The 26818-nt window shown below is 36.0% G+C and overlaps 2 protein-coding genes across 2 annotated transcripts; both read right to left on the bottom strand.

Moving 5' to 3' along the window:
• Positions 1-1425: 1425 nt before the first annotated feature.
• Positions 1426-3170, bottom strand: LOC125859012 (uncharacterized). The gene is made up of 3 exons (XM_049538766.1): positions 2668-3170; positions 2429-2532; positions 1426-2288 (listed from the first exon to the last, which is right to left on the bottom strand). Exons 1-3 carry the CDS (start codon positions 3168-3170, stop codon positions 1426-1428), a joined length of 1470 nt encoding a protein of 489 aa, XP_049394723.1.
• Positions 3171-23115: 19945 nt separating this feature from the next.
• LOC125859011 (uncharacterized) lies at positions 23116-23808 on the bottom strand. The gene has a single exon (XM_049538765.1). It carries the CDS (start codon positions 23806-23808, stop codon positions 23116-23118), a length of 693 nt encoding a protein of 230 aa, XP_049394722.1.
• Positions 23809-26818: the final 3010 nt, after the last annotated feature.

Raw genomic sequence — 26818 nt, 5'->3', positions numbered from 1 at the left:
ACTATTTTTCTCTCCCATATCAAAAACATTGCGAGGTCTAATTAACCTAGGAACAAATCATTCAAGATCTTGAGGATCTTGCACAAATATTACTTGTTGAGCTTGTTCTGCAAAAATAAAGGGTTCATGACGGTCTCGGTCGCCATAATCAGCCAAGCGTGAAAAATTCACAACTGTGAAACCCAAGTCATCTTCCATAACTCCTCTACCTTTGGTTACATCAACCCAATCACACTCAAATAAGACAACCTTAGATTCTACATAGTAGTTTAACTCCAAAATTTCAGCCAATCTACCATAATATGAGATATATGCAAAGTTTGGAGCATTATCGTTTGACCTTGCGTAACTTTAAGTTTTTTAAATGATCATAATACCCATATTTTTTGTTTCTAGGTACTCTTCACTTTGTTTTGTTCTGAACCGATTGCCGTTATGTAAATCATATGCCTTAAATGTTTTTGCAATGTAACTCGGCCCTTTTGCAAGAACTTTAATATTCTTTACGATATCAAATGTGACCTGCAACTCTTTTACCTAACCAAATAGAAAGTTAAAACTATAAATTTTGATATAATAAAGAGTAAAATAATTAAGGTAACCAATAACTTAGTCATACTACTTACTTGCTCCTTGAACCACTCGCTAAATGTATCAAAATGCATATGATCAAGTTGATGTTGTGTCAAACGACTCTTACCATGTGATCTCTTGATTTCAACAGCATGTTCTCTGTTCGTGTGATTCATATATATCAATTTTGTTATCAATTGAAGTAATATACACTTAGTCAACAATAGATATAACACTTACATTTTATAACTCTCAACCACCTTTGACTCACAATTGAAAAGAACATGTCAATGTGCTTGCAACAATGTTTTCTCATCTATTTGATATACATCAACTCCACCGCATGGCTCTCCAATGGTAGTAAAAAGACATCTGTCTTTACTAGTCTCATGCTCAATCTCATCATTGCATCTTCTTGAACAATAAGACTTTGAATCTCCACCCTCCAAATATCGTGAGCAAAATGCCAATCATTCTTTTGCAATGTATGCTTCTGCTATTGAACCTTCTGGACATGCACGATTACAAACATGTGATTTTAAAGTACCCAAAGTACCTATGGAATAAAGTAATGTTGTTAGTTTTATATTATAATATTTAACAACTAAAGATATATATAATAACGGTTCTAACATATAATCCATGCCTCTCAATTGTGTACATCCAGCGATAATGTATTGGACCGGCAAGTTTAGCATCAGTTGCCAAGTGAGTAACCCAGTGTACCATAACAGTAAAGAATCCTGGGGGGAAAGAGTTTCTCCATAGTGGACAATGTTTCTGGAATTTTTTCTTCTTGTAATTTTAACTCTCTAGTTTTAGACCTTTGCTACATAAAACACGAAAGAATGTTCATAGTTCAATTAAAATAGATTTAACTGTATCATCTATTGATCTCCGCAAGGCAAGAGGAAGAAGTTCTTGCATTATAACATGACAATCATGAGTTTTTAGTCCAGATATCTTTCGCTTGCGAATCCACTGTGCGATATTAGAGGCATAGCCATGTGGAAATTTGGCATTTTGTAGTACTTCATAAAACATCTCTTTTTCATTTGAAGGCATGGTGAAATAAGTAGGAGGAAGATATGCTCTCCCACTAGCTCGATATTGCGGCCATAAGCTTGGTCTTATTTTTATCTCCTTCAAGTCCAATCGTGCTTCTATATTGTTTTTTGACTTTTTACCCAGACCCAATAGTGTATATATTATGTTATCACAAACATTTTTCTCCATATGCATTACAACAAGTTTATGGCGCACCAAGTTATACTCCCAATAAGGAATATCGAAAAATAGGCTCCTCTTTTTCCATGTATTTTTCATCACCCCACTTACCTCTTCACTTGACTTGCCTAGAGTAAACTTTATATCTTTAACTTGATCCAGCACTTGTGACCAAGATATTGCGCAATGTACATCTCTTCTTTCTTTATTCCCATCAAATGATTTTGTATTTCTATATTTGTGTCCAGACTTTAAGAAACGTCGATGTCCGATAAAGCAATATTTCTTGTCATGTTTGTGCCATTTAAATTGAGTGTGTATGTTGTAAGAAGGGCATACAAACCGACAGGAAGTGCTCCATCCAGAAAGAGTACCATATGCTAGAAAATCACTTATAGTCCACATGAGAGTTGCTCTCATTTGAAATGTATCCTTTGTAGATGCATCGTATGTTTCTTCCCCGACACTCTGTAATTCATTTAACTCCTCTATAAATGGTTACAAAAAGACATCAATATTATTTCCAGGTGATTTTGGTAGAGGGAAAGTAAGGATAAAATAAAGAACTCTTCTTTCATGCACATCCTTGGTGGAAGGTTATACGACATTAAAATCACTGGCCAATTACTATGAACAGTTCGCATAGTGCCAAATGGATTAAACACATCAGAAGGTAATTCTAAACGAACATTGCGAAGATCTCCAGCAAATTCAGGATACTTACTATCAAAACTTTTCCAAGCTTCGGAAAAAATGGGATGTCATAGAACCCCATCTTTGTTTCTCTCTTCATGATGCCACAGCATTGTCTTGGAAGTTTTTGAAGACATAAATAATCTTTCTAGTCTTAGTTTTAAAGGAAAATACCTTAGGACCTTGGCTGGAATTTTCTTTGCCTTATTTTTCCATCTAGAAGCACCACAAATTTTGCATTCATTGATATCCTTACTGGCAAATTCTTTTCTAAAAATCATACAATCATTAGGACAAGCATGAATCTTTTCACACATTAAGCCCAAACTGTCAACTATGTTTGTGGTCTCATAGAAAGAAGGAGGTAATGCTTTCCCTTCTGGCAACACATCCTTCAATAGTCCAAGCAAAGAATCAAATGATTCATTTGACCATTTGTGCATGAATTTTGTACGATAGATATGTAGAAAAAAGGACAATTTGCTAAATTTCTTACATCCAGGATATAGTTCTTCATTTCGCTCCTTCATGAGTTGTTCAAATTTATCAACCTCTTGATGGAATTTATTTCCAAATGTATGAGTAGCATTTTCCTGTAGGTTTGGCTCCATATCAACCCTTTCATTAACATCAATATCGATAGATTGTGTACAACCTCCAAAGGCATCATGTATCATTCCTATTATATCATCACCTCCTAAAGTTGACTGATTGCAACTAGTTACTTGAGTATTGTGTGATCTATTTAGAGACTCTCTGTGACAAAAACAAGTATCATAATATGTCAAAATACCATTAACTACAAGATGATCATAAGTTGTATCCCAATTTACTTGATGAAAAAGCACACATTTTGTACAGGGACATGCAATTATGTCTCCATCTTATTTTTCAGAAAAAACATGATTTATAAAATCTTTGACTCCATTCATGTATTCTTTACCAACTCTGTCACAATACATCCACTTTTTATTTTTAAAATTGTCCATAAAGTTGAAGTTATTCTTTCTTTCCACAATTACTGTAAGAACTAAAGATATCTTGGTAAAAAATGGTGAAATTTATTAATATGTAATTGCATAACTCACAAGATGTCATTTTAACAATTAAAATTATCAAACAGAAAATTGGTACTAATTATATTCAAGGAGGAAACTTGTCTATAATAATCTTAGATGTCCTAACTGGCTTATATGCCGAGGTTAGCAATACACTTAAGGATTACCTAGACGACTTAAATGGGGGGCACTAACTGACCAACTTATGTGTTATGTAGAAAGAATCATTTTAGAACCTTTTCTTTAAGTGTCAATTTAATAGTATCATTTGTATTTAATTTTCTAAAATGCCTAAGGGTTTCCCAAATGTCTATGGGCATGTTTGATAAGATTAGTTGGGGGTTACAAAAAGCGATAATCTCAATTATATTACTAATAGATTGTGTCTACCATTTATTGTTAGAAATGAACCATCAAGTTAAATCACGTAAAGTACAGACTATTCTAAGAAGGATTGCTCAAAATATTCATGTTCGAGAAGAAATTGAAGAACCTACATGCAGTTTTGTAAGAGCTCCTACTTTCAGATTTAAGCATTTAATAGTTTAAGTATTTTGAGATTCTGATTGTAATACACTTACGTAGATGGCTAAAGTGGGGTTTACAAACTGACCTGATTTTATGTTATGTAGTAGTAACCTGATAAAATTGAGCACCTTTCCTGAAAGTTACAATTTACTTCTATCATTTGGTCTCAACTTCTATGATGCCTAAGGGTATGCAAAACGTCTATGGGATGGTCTGCTGAAGTTAGTTATTCTATAAAAAAATTCTATAAGAAGTTCTAGTTAAGTTGAAATCCTAATTATCATACTAGTAGATTGTATCTACAATTTATAGTTAGAATGAAACCATTAAGGTGCAGCTTGCATAGTTAAGAATATTCTAAGAAAGTTTGTTCATGATATTCATATAAAAGGAGAAATTACAGAAACTACATATGATTTTGTAGTTCCTACTTACAAATTTAAACTTCTGACTGTTCAAGTATTCAAAGCTTCTGATTACAATACACTTAAGGCTTACGTAAGCAGCTGAAATAAGGACTACAAAGTGACGTGATGGTGTGTTATGTATAATTAAGAACATTTTCATTAAGTGTTGATTTACTCCTATTGTTTGGTCTCAAGTTCTAAGATACCTAAGCGTGTCTTGAATATCTATGGGCTGATTTTTTGAGTTTAGTTGGGCTATACAAAATGCTATAAGTATTTCTTGTTACGCTACAATTTTCATGATATTACAAGCAGTGATATAACTGTACAAAAATAAAGCAGTGAAATAGAGATAGTATATCAATGGGGTAATCTTTAAGAGATGAAGCAGTCGCTTTAAATAATACTGCACAAGAGAAAAACTAAAACAGTTTAATAGTGGCAGAATTTTGTTGCTTGTGCAAGTATCATCAAGATTGAAGGGTTGCATATTCAACAACTGATTATAAAATCTTGGAAGATGAAAGGGAATGCAAAGTTGAAAACAACATACAGGGCTGTACCTGCAGTTATCATGTGGGAATTATGGAAGATGAGGAACTTAAGAAGACATGACAAAGATATCACTTAGGAAGAATGATCCAGCAAGTTCAAACCACCATTCAACATGTGATCAAAGTGAAGTACCCATGGCTATATGACAATCCAAAGGATTGGAATAGTTTTGTAATCTTTCTAGAAAGCTACAAATCTAAAGTTTTCTACCATGAAATCAAATAGAAGGAACCTACTGCAGGGAGGATAAACTGCAATACAGATGGAGCTAGTAGGGGAAATCCGGGTGAAAGCTCTTATGGGTTCTGCATTAGAGACTGCCATGGAGATTTAATGTAATCTGAAGCCTAGCCACTTGGTTTTATAACCAATATGGTGGCTGAAACAACATCAATTTTCAAAGCGATGCTTTGTTGCAGACAAAGAAAGTGGAACAACATTATTTTAGACACTGATACTTTTAGTCTAACTAAGATGTTGAAGGAAATTTGGGATTGCCCTTGGAAATTAGCAGAGATGACATAGGAGATACAACAAGAAATGAAATACACAGGAGCTACTATTCACCATGTTTTTAGAGAAGCTAATGCGGTAGCAGATCTACTAGCTAATATAGCACTCACACAACAAGAAGTAGTTCATAAAAATTGTACACTGCAAATTGAGAAAACAATTGTAGCAAGTAAGCTCGCAGTAGAGAAACATAGAAAAGAATAAGAGAAGAAGAGAAGAAGAAGAATGTTACTTATGTAATAAATTTCGTCTCATATTTACTTTATGACTACTACTAAAAAAATTTAGGAATGAACAGTGTATTTTTCAAATTACCAATTGTGCAAATCATATTATTGTAAAAGAGTACTATCACAGACTAAGTAATGAAGTTTCATCAATTCGCCTTGGTTTCTAGTTCTTCTACAGGAAAACAAGGAAAAGTTCTTAGTTTCTAACCTTAGAGAAACAATCTGAAGAATCAAGCATTCTTTTTCAATTTACTCCCAAAATCGAGAAGAAATCTAGTTCCAATTTAATAACATCCTTAACTGGAACATACACATCAACAGACTACAAAACTTTTTAAATAGTTTGGTGTTCTATTTGAGATTCAAACAAACAGTCACGAGAATTGAATACATTAACAAACACCATTGCAAACAAATCAATCAATTGCCCAACAAATTAATAGTAGACAGATATCACACAACACACGTTCTAAATTTAAAAAAATTATATTTACAAAATTAGAAATCACCTCAATTGTTTGAGTACCTAGGGAGTAGAACGTTTATCCGATGAAGACACCAAAGTGTAGGATACAATCAATTCTGTCAAAACCTACCAAAAAACAAAATACATAACAGAATTGAGAAACCTTCAAACTTCACATGAATCCCGAAATCAATTCTTATTCTGTCAAAACCTACAGAAAAATGAAATACAAAATAGAATTGGGAAACGTACAAACTTTACATGAATCCCAAAATCAATTCTTATTCAATTTTTCTTACAAAACTTGACCTAAATATTCTAACAACTACTATGTGATACGATTTCATTTCAACAAGAACATGATATTGTACCATTAATTTTTGGATTAATTGCTTAGAATGATGTATATGAAGAATCTGAAACTAAAAATTTCTATCAAATTAAAACTTGGATTACCTGTGAAGATGGAGAATATGGCAGAGCTCATGAAACGCAATCGTGAATAGGGCAGAGTTGCAGATCGATATACTAGGCAGTCAACTAAAGAGGGAATAGGGTTTTTTCTATTAACATTTTAATTTTACAGTTTATTATTAATAATTGGAGGGAATAGTTAATTTGTACTAGAAAATTTTAGAGGGAAAAAAGTGTGAAAGTTGAATTCTATTAATAACTTTTAGTAGCAAATAAATTTTATTTGTCACTAAAAATATATCTTTTAGTAGATATAGTTCATTAGCCACTAATATCTCAGCTTAAAAAATTAATTAGCAACAAATAATTAATTGCCGCTAAATAATTGCCACTATAACCCTGTTTTGTAGTAGTGAGTCTACCTTACTCACTGATTTATAGATATTTACGAACAATTGCAATTACCCATTTGTCTACATTAGCCTATAATCAAATCACATCCCAAGAACCCATCTCATTATTGTTAAATTTGTGTTATTTGTTGTTGTTGTAGCTGATAGTTGCAATCAAAACCCCCGGTTATTTGACATTCGTGTCAACCCCCCATGATTTACATTATGTTTTCCTTCGATAATGTATATTCTTATGATTGACTTGAAAATATTAGTACTTTACTCTTGAATCTTAAACATGAACAACTCCATGTGGGATTCGACCACAACTAATTTAGTTGGATTATTATAATGACTAGCGATCATTGACACTTCGAATTGGATGAAGTTTCCCTGATACGTTAATCAGGTATTCCATGAGAAATGAATAATGGGGTGAATTTTGAGCATGAGTGAAAATGTTGAAGAAATGGAAGGAAAGTGATGTTCATATCACGTTTCATGAGGATAGCAACTACTGAGCCTAAATGACCATACTGTTACACTCAACCCCGTTACAAGCCTCGAAATGACCTTTTTGATCTTGAGTGAGCTGAAGCGAATGCTGAGTGGAAAATAAGGGTAAACCTATGGGTGAAGTCATGCATGTGTTCATCCTTGTGAGTGTGAGAATTGTATGTGATTCTAGACTTATAACTTGTTGAACAATCGTGTGTGAATATGGAATCATCTTTGTTGTGAGGGCATTTGAGTTCCTTTGTTGAGCTTGAACTTGCATTTGAAGCAAGTATTGTGAACTTGAGAATCTTTTGATAATACTGAGTCACAACTTGAATCTTTTAGTGTAAAATTGATCCTTACATGAGTAAGTTAAGTCTTGTTGTGTGCATTCATAATTGAGTCTTTTTTAGTACTGTTTGAGACATCCTTCTTGAACTGTTGAACTTGAGTTTTACTTGAGGACAAGCAAAAGTTTAAGTTGGGGGTGTTGATGAGTCTGAAATTTGGACTCATTTAGGGCTTTGTACGTATAGAATTAGTGTCCACAAATGCTTAATTTCTGCCAATAACTGATGTAAAACCATTGATTTTCAAATATATGGATTGAGGAAGAAAGCTAGGATGAAAATGGGCAACAAGGACAACACATGCTGAAAATGAGAAGAGGGAAAACAAGCATGATGACCGCCGATGTAACACCCCGTAATTTAGTGAGTTGAACTAGTTAGTTGTAGAGCCTTTGGTAAGAGTTTTGGAGTGTCGTGTGAGGGTTAAAACTTGAAAAAATGGTTCCCATACTTATAATAGGGGTTTTAGGGGCTAAACGTTTGGGTATGACTCCCCAAGGACCACCCAAGGGGTCCTTGAGGAGGACCCCAAAGCAGTCCCTAAATCTGGAAAATTTTGGTGAACCATGGATGGCCAACCACTGCCAGTAGACCAAACCATGCCCCATAGGTCATGGGCGTAGGTAAACGACTGTTGAGGCCCACAACTTCAAGCCTCAGTCCCTAACCACGAGACCAAATGACGGCCAGTAGTCCCATCCATGGTCCGTGGATGGGTGGGTGTAGGTGCTGCCACATTTTGACATTTTTAGTCTTAGTTAGGTGTTTGGGAATTAATTAGGTAATTAATTAGGGTTAATGGAGGTCGGTTAGTTAGTTAATTAATCACCTATATAAGCTAATAAAAACCTAAACTAAGTCATTAAATCATTATAGCCCAAGACCCCAAATCAAAACCCAACTACTCTTCTCTCCAAGTATTTTCTCTCTAGAACCTCCATTAAAGAACAAAGAAACAGATCAAGGAAATCTTGAAGGAAGGAGCTTTTCAATACGAATTTGGAAGGATTCTACATCTAAGATATGGAAGTTCTTCATCCTTGGGAAGCTACCACCCAAGGATCTCTTTCAAAAGCTCTTAACTCAATTCTAGAAAACTCAATTAGCTAGGGATTCAACTCAACCCCATGGATCCTTTCAAAGTTATTTTTAAAGATTGAATCGTGTTTGTTATTGATGATACTACTGACTTTAGATGAGTTTAACTTGAATTCCAAAAGAATCCATGAGTTTTCCCCAATCCTTGCTATGGCTCTCCTCCACATTATCAATGTTGTTGGAAGTTGATTCAATTTATGGAATGTTGGTTGATTATGATGTAATTACTTTATATTAGTGTAAATCTGCATGTATTCTTGATTAACCTAAGATTCTAAGGTGAAATTGATGTAGCCTAGGGTTATGTCATGAAAGAGGCAAATTGAGGATTTGGATATGACCTTCTAAAATTGATGAATTTCCTTAGATTAGATCACCTAATCATGAATTGCTTATGAGTGAATCTTGTAGACATGAATGAACTTGATTAGGTCTTACATGATGAATCATGGTTGAAGTAGTATTGAGATTTAGTTTACTTGATGCCATATGACTATGATTAAATAAGAATGAAGCATGTGATTAGTCTACCTTTAGAGTTAGGTTTACATGATGACCCTGTGAGGTATTTCTTAATAGTAATGCTCATAATATGAAGATGACTCCTAGGTCTTTAAAGATAAAGGCTAAAAGGAATGAACTATTAATATCGAGGCTTTAGGAAGAAAGCCATTGTGCATGTTGAATTGTATATGGTACTATTGTGGAAGGACTTTACCCACATGACCTACAATGTGAGTATATGAGCTTATACATGCAAATGAATGAACTATTTGAGTTATGATTATATGCATGTCTATTCTGATAAATGTTAGATCTGTTGATTTACATGGTGTATGATCCTTGAATGCAATATATGTGAATGATGCATTATTGTGATATCATGTACATACTTATGAACACTTTGAGAGGGAAGTGTTTATGATGATAATGTTGTTGTTGTGTCATTGCAAGGAAAATTATACACACACTCCATGTATAAAGATGATTATGATGTATCAATTGTGTTAATTGGAAGTATAGTTCTCATATGCACATTTACACATTATTATGCATGAAATGTACGTGACCATGATGATCCTATTGTGTTTATTGAAATTCCATTATCATGAGAACACATGATCTTGGTGTGAAAGTTATTCTCAGATAATAATGTTGATTCTAAGGTTGAAAGTACATTCTTACTTTACTGATCTATGAGCTATTCTATGGGTTGTATTGAATGAAGGGCAAAGTATTCCTTCAAACATGTAAGTACAATTCAAGACTAAATATGTATAATTTAGGAAATAATGCTTAGCACCGAGTGGATATGGAAAATGAGGTAAAGGCCCTTCCGCCAATGCAAGAGGTTGGGTCATCTAAAGTATACTTATGAGATGGAAGCCCCTCCGCCAATGCAATACGGCGGGTTTTAGAAGCAATCTACCTATCCCATAACTATGTGCCCACATAGGACTTAGCTAGTGGATCCACTTAAAAGGTAACACATTTAGTTCTACCTTAGGCAAGTAGGAAACCTTCTTTCGGTGTGGGATTACACGACACCAGATTCCATGTAGTTCATATGGTCTATGTCAGTTATGGCTACTTTTACCTATATAATAAAGATAATGAATGTTACATGAAGTATACTATGACTTCTTGGTGAGTTTTACTTAGAAGGAGTGGGGGTATGGGACTTCACATCCAAATTGCACAAGTAGACTTAGTAGGATGTGATGGGATGATTCCTTTATATTATGATGAGATTTGAATGCATGTTGAATAGATTGTTGTTATGAATGACTTTCCTTATAATTCAAGTAATGCACATGACTATTTCCTTATTTATGGCTATTGCTTATGATGAGGTCTAAGGATGAAATGAATGACTAAAGTAGCTTCAAAGGAGTACTTAGTAGGGTTGGTATTATGGGATGCCAACCCTACATTGTACAAATGTTTCTTAGGAGTTGTTTATATGATGATTACTTTATGATGAGATGATCTTGGTATTTGACTTTGTATCATCTTATGAGTGGAGGCTATGTATTGTGAAGATTGGGATATGTATTGTTTTGATGTTAGATATTGTGCTTGTTATTATAATGATATCTCTCATGTTATGATGAAATGAATGTGAGTTGCCTTATGGGTTGCATTCTCCAACTATTTCAAAGATGATGTTCAAAAATGGTATATAGCATGATTTCAAATGAAATGTCCCTTTTTATGCATTTTTTAAGGTTTTTGGGCATGGCTACCATACTTGGTACTTTTTGTTCTAGCCCCATCTTTCTACATTTTCTATACGTGTAGGCTTTGGAGATATTGGATTCCATCCTTGATACGTCCAAATTTACACCTCAAATAAGAAGTGTAAATGGTCGATGTCAATTTACAAAACTCAACTAGACCTGAGGTCGAACCCACAGAGAATTTTCTTACATATAAGGTTTCACAGTCGCGTTTATTCGAATGTCGTTATTATCTCCTAAACAAATAATAACGGAAAGTAAATTGGGTGTGCTTGAGGTGTTATAATTACCAGAACTTTCAATCAAAATCTAGAATAATGAGTAACAGACTACTTCGTTGTAGAGTTGATTAAGAGAAACTAGGATTGTGTTCACAATAACGTTAGTTTTAGTGTTCTTCCATAATTGCGTTTCAGGCAATTCAATCTTTATAAAATCATTGTGAGTTAATTTCATCTGACATTTTTCAGTCTAATTAAACAACTTTCACTCACGTCTTCTCAGCCTTAGAATGTTGCTAACATTGACCCTCACTTACAATGGTTTGAGGTTAAAGTTCTTTTCTGTCGAACTTAAACTTTAACTCCAGGAGATGGACCTTATGGGATAACTGAGCAACTGGTAGATGATAAGTCTCACCAAATAGATGTTGAGGTAGATTCTGATTCAACAGCTGAGAAGGATGAGGATGAGTTTATGAGGGATGATGAGCAAGTTAGTATGGAGGCCTTCGCTGAGCTGCATATTATTGAGGAGTCGATAATTAATGCTAAATTGGAGAGAGATCCCATTTGGAGACTTTCACGATTGTCATAGTAGAGTGTGTCCTGCAAAGTCATCTCTTCCTCCTCCCGATGTGTTGGGCACTACTTTCCCGATTAATGCTACACTTCTGCCTCCTACTTCAGATATGCCAGGTACTGATGCACGAGGTGACACCACTTCTTCAGAGCCATATAAACAGAGTTCTTCACAAGCATAGCATGTAAGGGGGACCTTCTTCTCAACTCACTGCAGTACTTATCTTTTAATAGCATTGATGACACTATTAGCTACGTTTTAGTGGGGTTAGGGCACCTGGGCCTATAATCCCCTTTTTGGATTATATTTTGTTCATTTAAGTTATATTTTCATATTTTAGCATTTTGATTTCAGTATATTTGGTTGGTTGTTGGTTTAATTTTTGTGTGTCTAACAATCGCCCAATAAATTTTGAAGTATGTTTCTTGTGTTTTAAATTGTTGATATTCAAGGATCAATTTTGTGAAATATTAATGTCTTGGATAATTCTCTTGATGAGAGATGTATTTTGTGTTGGTGTTGCACGAAGAAATCAGCATTGCTCTACTTTTGAATGATCTTTTAGATTCTTATATTGAATAGCTACATATTGACGTGAGCCTTGAAATGACATCACATGCAAGCTTCTTAATCGATAAATCTGTGTAGTATAATTGTGTTTGAAGTGCCCTGTGTTGTGAGATCCTACTTGGAAGCATTCTTATTTATTCCTAGAATTTGTCTTGTTAGTCTAATTTTTTAGCCTCGGTGAATGCAGGAGATGATCTTGTGCATAAATTTTGAGAGGAAACCCAAATCTTCATACCTTTTGTGACTACCTTGTGAGGGTGTGCAACTATCTTGACACCATTTTTGCCTATACCATATATTGTCAACCTCATTGAAACATCTTGAATAAAATATCACCCTAACTTCTCACCGATAAATCCTTTTCTTAGCATTGATTTGTTTGAATAGCCAACTTAGGCTAAAAGGCCAAGTTGGGGGTGTGGAAATGAAGGAGGAAATAAATCCAAGTGAAAGGGAAGAAAGAATAGTGAAACCTAACTTTGAAGTTTAGTGCAAAAAGAAAGAACCCCTTCGTATAAAAAGAGAAAAACCATGAAAATGAAATGAAAAAGACGATCTTGGTGAAATAAAAGGGGTTGCCATTAAATTTCATGCAAATATAATAAAATTGAGGATTGAGTCTCCAAATTAAAAGAACTTGAGTATGGGTGAAGATGAGTTCAACAATGCTTTGAAAAGGTAAAGTCACTAAGCCAAATTGATCAGATCTTTACCCTCAGCCCCATTACAAGCTTGAAAAGACCGTTGGGATCTTGTTTTAACCAGGTTGTGTGTTAATTAGAAAATATGGACAAACCTTTGGGAAGAAGCTTGGACATATTTCTCTGTCGGAAAGTGAGAGTTGTATTGATTCTTAATTTCTTTGTTGATGTACATTGTAAGAGGGTGGGGTCCTTTTTATTGTTAGGGCACTTGAATGCCTTTGTTGAAACATGGTTTTGCATTAGAAGGAAGAATTAGTGAGATTAATCTTGGATTGATCCTAGCAAGTTATCATTTGAAGCGTCTTGATCATAATTAACATATTGCATATACTTTGTAGTAGTATTGTGATGGAACTTGTATGATAACACACATTGAGACTTGTTGTAGACACCCTTGTTAAATTGATTGTGTACTTGACTTACATCAGTACAAGCAAAAGTTTAAGTTGGGGGATTGACAAGTCTGAGAATTTTACTCATGTGAGGCCTATTTAGTTCAACAAATAGTGTCCTCAATGCTTATTTATATGATGATTGTTTGATGTTTCACAACTATGAAATCGAAAGGACAAGGCAAGGATGGATTTATGAAAAGAGGACAAAAACGTTGAAAAAGACTGTAAACTCTCAGCCGAGGATCGCCTAGCACAATGGGCCGATAGCCCAATGAGTCTAGACCTCATCTAAAGTGAGAGTGTTCACTTTTGAAAATATTAAATGTAGGTCACTCATGAAAAGTGTAAACAATGATTCACCAAAATAGTTGCCTGAACTAGAAGCTCCACACTGAAGGTGACAAACTTGTGAGTTAGAATGAAGGTTGAGTGGGTGAACGAAGGTGGTAATCGGCGATTCACAAAATGTGAAAGGCTGACTCAATTAAGTTTACCGACTGAGGTTCAAACACATGAAGCCTGAAGACAAGGAAAGGTGAGCTAAAGAACAGAATGATGATCCGCTGAAACGGAGGTGCAGCACGATCCGTGAACCCATCCACGGTCCGTGGGTGGGGGTTTCGTGAATGGAGACAATTTTTAAGATTTAGTTTTAAAGTTAGGGGCTTAGGGGTTAATTAGTAAATTAGTTAGGGGTTAATGGATATCGGTTAGTTAGTTATTAAACCACCTATATAAGTCTAATAGACCCCTAAACTAAGGGATTTAACTCGTTCTTCCAAGAACCCAAATTCTCTCTCTAGAAGGGAAGAAGAAGAAGGAGAAGAAAGAAAGTTAGGGCAGATTTTCCCCCATTTATGAAAGCCTGGTTAGGGATTTGAATCAAGGTATTTTAGCTTATTCATCTATGGGTTCTTCCACCCATAGAGCACCCTAGATTTTCCTCCAATTGTGAAGTCAAAACCCAACTCTAACTAGAGTTTCTTCCTACATTGTCGGTAGTGTTTAGGTATGATTCCAATTTAGTGGATAATACCTAATTATAAACGAATTATCATTGAATTATGATGTTATGATGAATTTATGTGATTTCTATGATTAACCCTAGTCTATTTGATGAATTTAATATTTTGTGGGTTTATGCCATGAAAGGTGAAATTGAGGATTCATAGGTGATATTCTAAAATCAATGTCATGTGTAGTAATTGTTCAAGGTTAGGAACATATAATCATGAATTGAACTAGTCTTTATTGAATATGAAGGATCATGACTATTAAAGTTGAATTTGAATATTTGTGATCAATTATGCTAGATTCACCTAGTAATGAAAGATGTGGTTAGAATACCTTGAAAACTAGGTATAATGAAACTAATAATAAGTAAAGCTTTGAGTATAATGCTTGTAGTAAAAAATGTTGATCATTGGGATTTTTAGAGTAAAGCCAATGTGATGATCTAGATGTGCTAAGGCTTTGAGAGTAAAGTCTAAAGGAGAATAGAAGCTTAATGGATAGAGTTATGGTGGAAGATCTTTGCCTACCTAATCTACCTAATGAATATTGGAATATGTGAAGTGATAGATTCACTTGAGTCATGAGGATACCAATGTCTAATGTAGAATATTTTATATGGTATTATGCCTGAATATAACATGACATGAAATGTTCTCTCATATAGAATGATTCTATATTGAAAGGTTTTCTCACCTAAAATGAATCTAAGTCCCAGGACTATAAAATGTGTTGAGGCTTGTGGTGATTCCCCTAAATGACCTTTACTTGATAGGAATGTGAGGTGAGTTCCCTTACTCCTAATTAGTTAGACATGGGAGTGTGAGGTGATTACCCTTTACATGTCTGTGACTCCCAAGGCAAGAGGTGAATACCCATTAGCCTTTAGGTTGATCATGGAGGCGATTACTTATGATCCTTATGCGATGATGTAGAGGTGAATGCCTACATTACACATTAAAATTGATATGTAGGCGAATACCTATATCACATTAAAATGGACATGGAGTTGAATACCTATGATTCATCAACTTGTATGACTTGTGGAGACTCCCCTTGTACTTATAATTCATTAGTATGTGTGACTAGAGGTGAATACCCTTTTCTTTATAATACCATTATATGTGTGGCTTGAAGTGACTCCCTTTGTCCTTCATGATGAACTAAACATGTATGCCTTGAGGTGACTCCCCTTGCATTTATGAACATGAGCATGACTAGTTTCTATTGTAGCTTTAGAGGCCCCTCCAATACATGCATGACTAAGTGGTGATTACCCTTGTCTTTATTATTTTAAGAGATGATACACATGAATTGTGGACTAAAGTGTGTAGCTTAGCATGGGTAGGATTATAGGGTCTTGTTTATGCATGGCACAGTCTTACCTTAAGCTGACTGATGAGGTGTTTCTCTTATATAATGTATGCTTAGATAGGATTGTGCTATAGTTGCCTTCCTTGACTTGATATAATTGACTAAAGGTGATAGTTCCCTTGTTTATAGGAAGTAAGCTAATAATGAGACCAAAGTAGGGTAAATATGACTATGATGACTTCAAAGTTATGCTTAGTGTGAAGGGTATTATGGGATGTCTTACATGCATTGAACAAGTGTGCTTTGAGGTTACTTAGGAGTATGGTGCCCTTATGGTTGAGAAGCTTAAGACTTGACCATGTATATAGACTACAATTAAGATGACCAAAAAGGTGGTACTTAGTTTGGGTGGTATTATGGGATGCTATTCATGCAATGCACAACTATGCTTTTAGGTTACTTGAGAGTAGTTCTATTATAGTATAGATGACTAAGAGTCAAATAATGCTTATATGGTGCTTATCTAGATGACTTTGCTTATATAATGATATTGTCTCTTATGCTTAATGTTTATGTTTCATGAAATATTTCATATGATTTTGGATTATGTCTTATATTTATTAACCTTTGTCTTATGCTAGCTAACATATTTAGTACATTTTGTACTAACACATACTTTTCCTACATTCTAATCAAATGTAGGGTTTCGGAGATTGAGTTCCATTCTTGAAGATAGGTTTCTAAGGAACTAAGAAGTTGAATATAGGTTTCTAAGGAACTAAGGAGTTGAAGATTTTGGTGAGTCCTCATAGCTTTGAGGACAAAACCCACCATTTATTTATGTCTTTTATTTAATGTTTTGAGACTATTGTATGTGCTGTGTACCAAGAGTTTTATTCTAAAGTTTTATTAGATGGTTTGAGACAAAGTATAGAAAGACTTCTACTTACTTTTATGAAAATGACTTTGATTGTAAAAAGTTTTAAAATTTTCCATACTTTTATATTATCTTATGTTCATGATATGCTAAGGGCTTGTATGAGACCCTTTCGGAGTCAAGTATGCCGTGTTACTTCTAGGGTATACCCCTGGGTCGTGACAAATATGAAGTTGAGTTTAATTTAATTTAGTTGGTCTAGTGTCTTGCTCTTTTTTTTGCTATTTATTCATTGATTTGAGATATTTAACATTGGTTAATTTATGGGTTAAATTTGCAAAGTTAATCCTAGCTTATATCTTCGACTAATGCTCTAAAGAGATTAATCGAAGTGGGTAAATAGCTTAATACTTGGAAATTGGGCTTGATTATTTTAGTTTGCTGGAAAGAAAACTTCTTCTTCAATTTGAATTGCTAAATTTGCTCGGAATAGGGATTTTAGTAAGGTATTGGGTTGATTTGTATTTTACAAAAATAAAATCAAAAGGAAATTCTACAATATGACAAATTGAGATCAAAAGAAAATTTGTGTCGTCGATGATTTCCCAGCCTATCCATTTTTGTCTAACATTATTGAGCAAGCACTTGTACCCCTATTTTATGTTGATACCAACTTCCACACCCCTAGATCGTTCTTTACTTGTTTAAATCCCTGTTTTTAGTGAATTGTGATAATTGATTCCAAAACTCTTATATTAAATTTTGTGGAATCATCCACCCATTTATCCTAATTGTTACATTGAATTTGTTTGCATTTTTAATTTCCTTATTGAATTCTTACATTTAGATCACTCTCTGTTGAGTTCGACCTTGACTTTTTTGTTTGGAATTTATATTGCTAGCGACCACTTACTCATTTAATTGTTTTTGTGAGTAATTTGAGCGTTATAAATTATTTCTATGGGGGGAGGGCGTTGTGAAACAAAATCTTGATTTAAGGAATTCAATATTAACCAAGTAAGCAGGATTGAATGTTTGTAAAATCAGTAGAAGATAAAACTAGGGTAGTCTTATTCTCCACAAGTCTTTAACAAAGTAAACCTTATAGTAGTAACCTTGTCTAGTGTCTAGCATGCAAAATTGGTAAATTAGGTATCTCCTAAATGTCTTGTCAACCCAGTAAATGAATTTCACCACACAACTTGGTCAGTCTACGAATGTATTTTTTACCAACTCTTAACTTTAACCCAAGATTAGCTATCCCTGGCATGTTCAAGATATTAGATGAGTGTTGGTATCCTTAAATCTCTGTTGTGTAATCTCTTTTCCCATTTAATACCCCCTTGGTCAGGCAAGTAAGAATAACACTAGTTCTAACATATGAGTTGTAACACCCCGTATCCTAGATAGACCAAAATGTAGATTTTGAGAAGTTGTAGGTGCAACCCACGGTTGCCATCCACTGACCTTAGGTCAGACCACGGCCCGTGCTAGTGGTACGTGGTTCACCACTGCAACCCCTCCCCAAACCCAACTCAGAAAATCGGCTAAGTCTCGACCCACGGTCCATAGGTCAGACCACGGTTCGTGGTCTGTGTCCATGGATTAAGGCACCCTTTACCCAGCCTCTGATGCAAATGACGACAGACCAGCATGGACCGTCATTCGATCCACGGCCCGTAGGTCCCGTCCATCGATCACTCCGACAGTAGTTATGTCAGGGGTCTTTTGGTATTTTCCTATTTTATTGGACCCCTAAGCTACATCCTTTAGACCCTAAATTATGAGGTTTTAGTCAGCTTAAGCCTAGAAACATAACTAGAACTTACCTAAGACAAGTCATTAATCAAAACTTAGAAATTAGAACGCTAAGAGCAGAAAGAAGTCAAGAACCCTAGTTTAAGAACACATCATGTTTTCTTCAGTTTCATTCGAGAAATCAAAGGATTTGTCTGTCAAATTCGTCACCAGGTATGTGGGATTTCACTAATAGGTTCCTTTCACCCATTAGGTCCTTAGTTTGCAGTCAGTTTCTTGATTCTGTTATTATGACTAGACCTAGGGTTTCTTGAATGATAAAATTATTGGATTCTTAGCTGTTAGAATGATACAAATCAGATTAGTATGTTAATATTTAGATTATTGCATGAATATCAGAACCCTAACTATGTAATTCGTAATTATTTAGTTCTTGAATTAAACATGCTAGGTCAGATATTTTAGTATTCAGTTATACATGCCTCATTTTATGAATGTATCATTATCAGATTAATTGTTACATTCTCAGTTTGCATGTTCAGTTCGAGCTATCCAATAACTTACAGAAATGTAGTCATAATGTGTTAATTACTTAATCCATTGGGAGTATCATAATATCAATTTGGACTAGGGCTCAGCGTACCCAAATAGTCCCAGAATTACTAGCCACGTAGGTTGTAAGTCCCATCTGTGGGCATCATTTTAGTGATCACGCCAACATGCCTCTCTACCTCTGGCAGGGTATATTGGGTCCTCTCTATGGGGCGTATACATCTCCACATTTAGCTCATGTGGTTTTATTATTGGTTATTAGTAGCTCCCACAGTTCAGTAAGATTCTATTGCATTGACCTCATTTACAGTTCAGTCAGTATTCAGTCTCAGCATGTCATAAATTTGGTCATTGCATCCAGTTAGTTCGGTATTCAATATTTATATCATGTTCAGATTATATCATTACTTTATTGCTTTGTTCAATTATATGTTATTTCAGCTTTACTCTATCATGGATGCTCAGTATCTTTCAAATACTGATGCATACATGCACTACATCTTCTCGTGATATAGGTTCAGGTTCTCAGCATCTAGATCACGCTTAGATAGGTTCCCGATCTCCAGTGTAACATAATCAGTGGTGAGTCCTTATTCTCCGAGAACAAGAGTCATGAGTTTCTTTTCAGTATTTTTAGTTCTTTAGTTTCAGTTTTGCTAGACTTAGGTAGGGCTTGTCCTAGAATTTCTAGTCAGTTAGAGGCTATTTTCAGAAATAGATAAATTCAGCTTAGTATTGAGTTAATATCTTCTTTGTATTAAACTCATCAGTTACCATTTACCTTAGTAATAGTATATAGGTATTCCCTATGTTTTCATTTTTATTGATGATTTAGCTTCCGAATAAGTTTATTACCTTTAGTATGCTCATGATCAGGCCAGCAGGGTTTGCTTGGGATCACTTATGGTCCTAGGTCTTTTGTCCACGTCTTGTGGGTAGTCTTGGGGCGTGACAACTTGGTATTAGAGCACTAGGTTTAAGTGTCCTAAGATGTCTGAAAAGCCACACTAAGTAGAGTCCTTTTCATGGGTGTGAAGTGCACCACATCTAATGAGTGGGAGGCTACAAAGTGTTTTAGGAAATCTTCATTTTCTTGTTAGTCTTATCATGCGTAAGGTGTGATCTAAATTCCATTCTTACTCGACGTTCTATGTTTCAGTGATCATGCCTCCTCGTAGAGCTAATGCCAGGAACACAAACAAAGCTTCTCCAGTCCCTGATCAAGAAGTATCGAATGCAGAGTTCAGGAACGCCATTAGGATGTTGGCTCAGAGTGTGTCCAACCTAAACAATCAGCGAGCTCCAGTTCTAGTAAATGCCAATGTTGGGTCAGCTGCAGGCAGGGTGCGATACTTTGTTAGGATCAATTCGCCAGAGTTCTTAGGATCACAAGTTGGAGAAGATCCCCAAAACTTCATTGATGAGGTCAAGAAGATCTTTGAAGTGATGCAGGTAACTAGGAATGATCGGGTTAAGTTAGCATTTTACCAACTTAAGGATGTGGCTCATATCTGGTATACTCAGTGGAAGGAGAACAGGGGTACAAATGCAGCTCCTATTACTTGAGATTGTTTTAGTGAAACCTTTCTTGATAGGTTTTTCCCCATAGAGTTAAGAGAAGCAAGGGCCCAGGAATTTATGAACTTAAGGTAGAGTAACATGACTGTCGAAGAGTATGGGCTCAAGTTTAACCAATTCTCCAGGTGTGCTCCTCACATGGTTGCTGATTCCAGGGCTCAGTTGAATAAGTTTCTATATGGAGTGTTAGACCTAGTGAAAACAGAGTGAAGGAATGCTATGTTATTGGGATATATGAACATCACCAAGCGCATGACTCATGCTCAACGAGTTGAGGGTGATAAGCTTAGGGAACATGCTAAGGAGACTAAGAGAGAAAGAACAGGTAAATACGAGTATTCCCAACGAAAATCGGGTGGTGGAAATCGCTCGCAGTTTCAGTAGAACTCTTCGACCCAGCCCCTTCATCAACTAGTTTTCCATCACCAAGGTTCCGTAACAATTAGAATGGTAGGGCGTAAGGCTCTAAGTCTCAAGATAGTGTTTCAGGCACCAAAAGTTACCCAACTTGCCCCAAATGTAATAAGAACCATCCGGGAGAGTGCCTTGCAGGAAAGGAAGGATGCTTTAGATGTGGTTAGTCTGGTCATAACTTGAGGGATTGTCCTTCTAAATAAGGTCAATGAGGCAATGGTAGAGCTCAATCCACAACTTTAAGAGCGCCAACAAGTCACCCGACTCAGCACGGTAACTCATCTGGTACGGGTGTCGGACAGCGCCAGAATAGGCTCTATGATCTTCGGGTTCTCCATGATCAAAAAGATTCTCCTAATGTAGTCACTGGTACGTTACGAGTCTTTGATCTCGATGTTTATGCTTTCTTAGATCCAGGGGCTAGTCTTTCCTTTGTTACTTCTTATATAGCAATTAAGTTTGGTGTTAGTCCAGAAACTCTCTCAGAACCTTTCTTAGTCTCTACACCAGTCGGTGACCCATTTATAGCTAGACGGGTATACATAACACTATTTAGAGTGTTGCTTGCATAATAAATTGGGTCAAAAATTTTGTAGCATTTTTCCCCAATGTCGTCCCACTAGCATCACACATTACTTCAAATGATTTGGACCAATCAGGGATGATACTGACCGGGGTGGATACAAATTTTTCTTTCAAACATCAAAATGCCGCCATACAAGCGTCATCAAAATAAAACCTCAATTCCTTCTCCAAGAGTTTTCACAGGGGGTGTGCAATCTTTGAGAATTCCTTGATGAACCTCCGGTAGAAACTGGCATGTCCGAAGAAGTTGCGAGCACCCTTCACTGAAATCGGCGGAGGTAGTTTCTCAATCACCTCAAATTTTACCTTATAAACTTCCAATCCCTTTTATGACACCTTGTGCCCAAGAACTATGCCTTTCTTCACCATGAAGTGGCATTTCTCCCAATTCATAACCAGGTTTGTTTCCACGCATCTTTGCAGTACTTGCCCCAAGTATGCCAAGTAATATGCAAATGTATCTCCTACGAATGAAAAGTCATCCATGAATACCTCCATAGAGTCTTCTACAATGTCCCCAAAAAAGGAAAACATGCAACACTAAAATGTTGTCGGGGCATTACATAGCCCATATGGCATTCTTTTAAATGCAAATGTTATATAAGCGTAGGTGAAGGTGATTTTCTCTTGGTCTTCCGGCGCAATAGAAATTTGGTTGTAACCGAAGTACTGATCTAGAAAGCAGTACCAGTCCCTCTCTGATAGTCAGTCAAGTACCTGATCCATAAAAGGCATTGGAAAGTAATCATTTTCAGTCCACGAAATGAGCTTTTGATAATCCATGCATACTCTCCACTCTGTCACCGATCTAGTCGACACGAGCTCCCTCTTTGCATCTAGGACTAAGGATATTTCTTCTTTTTTGGGTACACATTGCACCGAGCTTACCCATTTGCTATCCGTAATACGGTATATCACACTTGTGTCCAACAACTTGATGATCACTTTTTTTACCACTTCTTGCATTGGTGGGTTCAATTTCCGCTGATGCTCAACACTAGGCATACAATCATTATCAAGTTGAATTTTGTGAGTACCAATACCGGGAGGGATGCCCACTTTATCAATGATGGTCCATCCTATAGCTTTTATATGCTTTCGCAACACTTGAAGGAGCAATTTCAATTGCCCTTCAAGTAAGTCAGCTTCAATGATCACCGGTAAAGTGTTGTTTGCCCCCAAGAAAGCATATCAGAGATGATAGGGAAGAGCTTTCAATTCCAGATTAGGTGGTTCTTCTATTGATGGCTTAGCGGGAGGGCTCTCTCTATTTTGTAAGTCAATATCCAACTTGATTGGAGTCTTTGAATACCCTCATAATTCCGACAAGGCAGCTACTACTTTCTCATAGACCTGAACTTTAAATTCATCATAATTAGCAAGTACAGCTTCAATGGGTTCATTTATGCACATCAAATGGCTTACACTAGCTACCGCCACATCAATAACATCATCAATAGACACTACATGAATATCACTTGGGTATTTCATGGATTTACAAATATTAAATATCACTTCATCTTCGTTCACCCGAAACTTCAAATTTCCACTTTCAACATCTACCAATGCTCTCCCGGTTGCCAAGAATGGCCTTCCCAAGATAATGGGAATTTCGGCATATATTTCACAATCTAAAATCACAAAATCAACCAAAAATATTAACCGATCGACCTTTACCAAGATGTCATGAAGTATCCCAACATGATGTTTGATTGAACGGTCTGCTATCAGGAGTCGCATTGTGGTTGCTTTTGGTTCACCCAACCTAAGTTGTTTGTATATCGCATAGACCATTAAGTTGATTCTTGCTCCCAAATCGTATAAAGCTTTAGCGAATTGGACAATGCATATGGTACAAGGAATAGTGAATGCCTTGGGATCTTCTCTCTTTTTGATCATCTTCTTAGTCATAATTGCACTACAACTATGGGAAACTTCAATTATATCAAAATCAAAACTCCTTTTCTTTGTGACCAACTCTTTCATGAACTTCGTGTATCCCGACATTTCCAATAATGCTTCCACAAGGGTGTGGTTGATTGATAGTGTCTTGAATATTGACAAGAAATTTTTGAATTTCTCATCTTCATTTTTCTTCTTTAATCGTTGGGGAAATGGTGGAGGTATTTTAGGTAAGGGTTGCATGGCTTTTGGAATTTGAACGTGTTAGTCTACTTCCTTTTGTTGTTCTTTGACAATGTTTTGATGAATAAGCAACATTTGTTCCTCTATGCCTTCACCTTCTTCATGTCTTTTAGCATCTTCATTTCCCATAGCATTACCTATTGCCATCTTTCCTATAGGAGTAACTACAGGCAGCCCTCTATCGTCACATTCCCTTGTTATCTTTGTTTCAACTGAGCTGATAATAAACTCAGTTGTCCTTCGAGTGTCTTGATGGCACTGACATGAGAGTTCATTTTACTGTTCAATGATGAAAAGTCATCTTTCATCCCTTTCAATAAATCATCCGAACCTTCAACTTTGTCAAGTATGCATGACAACAAGTCATGCACCCGAGGACTGCTTGAACTCCCTTTTGATTTTGGACTTTCACTTGAGTGAGTATGGTTTTCCTCATAGTCATCTTCCCTTCTCCAATAATCATTTTACTCAACCCAATCTTGATAGTATCTCTTTTATTCTTCAACTTTATGATAGTTCCAACCTTGATTTCTACCTCGCTGTAGATAGCATGGGTAGAAACCCTCCTTGTACCTCTTGGAGTTCCAACCTTAAATCTCCCTCGGCCTTGAGTAACCGAATGAAGAACCCTCCTCAACTCTAAACATTTCACATGTCCTCTTCATGTGATCTTATAGAACTTCCATTTGAGTTAACATCTTCTTAATATTATCATCCCTCTCTCTCTTTATCAAGTTGCTCTTGCCTTAATCAAAAATGAAATGGAGAGACTTCATCCTCTTGGGTGTACCATTCTTGGTTTATCCAAGTCATGTCATCTAGAAGAAATGAAGCTACCTCAAATGGTTGAAACAATATTCCTCCTCGTACCAATTGATCAGCCACTCCTTCATTAACCAAATCTAGACTCCGATAGAAATATTGAAGTAACAAATTGTTTGGTAGCCCATGAGTTGGGCTTTTAAGTAGGAGCTTTTTGAATCTCACACACGTTTCATGGATGGGTTCCCCCTCCCGTCGCTTGAAACTTTGAATTTCGTCTCTAAGTTTCATCATCGTTGATGGAGGAAAGAATCTTGTGTTAAATGTTAGAACCAGCTCCTCCCATGATGTGATAGAATTACTTGGAAACTCGGCTAACCATTTATTAGCTTCTCTTGTTAAGAATAGTGGAAATAACCGCAGTTGAATTGACTCTTGAGACACATTTTTGAATGAAAAAGGGCTGCAAACCTCAGTAAAGTTGCTCACATGCTCATGCGGATCTTCGTGATCTAGCCCTTCATATAGTTCCCTCATTTTGAGAAGATGAAGAGTTGTTCTAGTGACTTCAAACATCGCATTCTCATCAGTCTGTGGGATGCAAAATGCACCCATCCCACCTGATTGAGTTGGGTTGTAAACACTATTGATGTCGTATATACCCTCTCGATGACCTGCTTGGCTGTCATTCATCTCTTCCTCACTCATGTTCACTTCTACATAGTCCAACCAATACCTACACAAAACAGCTGAAACTACTTCAACTACAACCAATTAATTTGAGAGTGTCAAATCTTCAATCAAAGAATTCTAAGTAATGCTACTCCGTGGAAGCGGCGCCATTTTGATTAACGTATCAAGGCATTTCATCCAATACTAAATCCCAACGATCGTTCGTCAGTATAATAACCCAACTATGTGAGTTTGGGTCGATCCCATAGGGAGTAGTACGTCCTTCAAACTCAATAATAAAAGTACAATGACAATCTCTTCAATCAAATAAATTCTTGCACAATTAGTGTTCAAATCTCAAATATCGGGTTTTAACTACCAATCCAAATTTATACTTCAACACAAGCAATCAAATATTACAGTAAATCTTGGGGAATTGATCAGCCAATTATTGAATCTCAATGAAATGGATAAATGTTACTGCTCACACTGGAATAATTTATTGTGGGTAGGCGAACCATATATAAAGTAACTTTTCCTCGAACAATTTACTTTTCTATGTTGAATTCTCTTGAACTTCAAAACTCTTTACCCTCATCAAATCCACACTCTCGAGTTGGATACAAAGGAAGGGTCACTTGTTTCACTCTCTCGAGCTAAAACCAAGGAAACCCACTACTAAGGATGCTAAGATTGCCACCTTGGTTCCACACCTCTCTCTCGAGCAAGTCCACAACACAGAAATAGATACACGAAGTAGTGCAATTCAACCTCAAAATACAGCAACAATTTAGACCCACTTCAAATTAACACCATTCTTTGCAACTAACAAACACCTACTAAGTGAATTCAACAATTGGCTTCATGATCGAAACCCCAAGTAAAAGGTTTTTAGTCACTCATTTCAGAAATAAGAAGATCAAAATCAATTATCACTCCCATAGTTGGGTACAAAATGAGAATTATAGATGACAATCAATTGATAATCTCCTCTCTTACAAAATCGCTCTCAAAATTTTGCTAAAAATCACTCACTTAACACTTTGGTAGTGTTTTCTCTCTAAGTAATTCTATCCTCCCTTTCTGAATAAATTTATGTCTCTAGCCAAAACTAATTTAAACAAGTCTGAAGTGTCATTGCTCAGAACTATTCAACGAAGTAAGTCGGGTATCACTGACGGATCGGCAAATCGCTGATTGCTCGTCATCTTGCCTTCATTTTATGCTTTTTCTTGGTCTGGCTACTGTAACTTTAGTTGATCTAGGTCGGGATCGCTGAATTACTATGCATTTCACACTTTATCCTTCCATCTCGCCTATAAGCACCTGCTTGAATTTTTTTTCATACTTTTGGCGACCTGGTTGTCCTTCGCCAACTAGATCGGCGATACGCCGAATATAGTTGTTACTCGCTGAATTCGCCCCCATTTTAGCTCCA

Source organism: Solanum stenotomum, chromosome 3, assembly GCF_019186545.1.
Source record: "Solanum stenotomum isolate F172 chromosome 3, ASM1918654v1, whole genome shotgun sequence".
Classification (NCBI taxonomy): domain Eukaryota; kingdom Viridiplantae; phylum Streptophyta; class Magnoliopsida; order Solanales; family Solanaceae; genus Solanum; species Solanum stenotomum.
The sequence above is the reverse complement of the archived record's forward strand: the minus strand, read 5'-3'. Positions and strand labels throughout refer to the sequence as shown.

Coding starts and splice junctions, on each gene's coding strand:
- LOC125859012 (XM_049538766.1), bottom strand. CDS start 3,170: ATGATACATGATGCCTTTGGAGGTTGTACACAATCTATCGATATTGAT. Junction 2,533..2,667: donor ATTCCAGCCAAGGTCCTAAG/GTATTTTCCTTT, acceptor AGCTTGGAAAAG/TTTTGATAGTAAGTATCCTG. Junction 2,289..2,428: donor CACTATGCGAACTGTTCATA/GTAATTGGCCAG, acceptor AACCATTTATAG/AGGAGTTAAATGAATTACAG.
- LOC125859011 (XM_049538765.1), bottom strand. CDS start 23,808: ATGTCGGGATACACGAAGTTCATGAAAGAGTTGGTCACAAAGAAAAGG.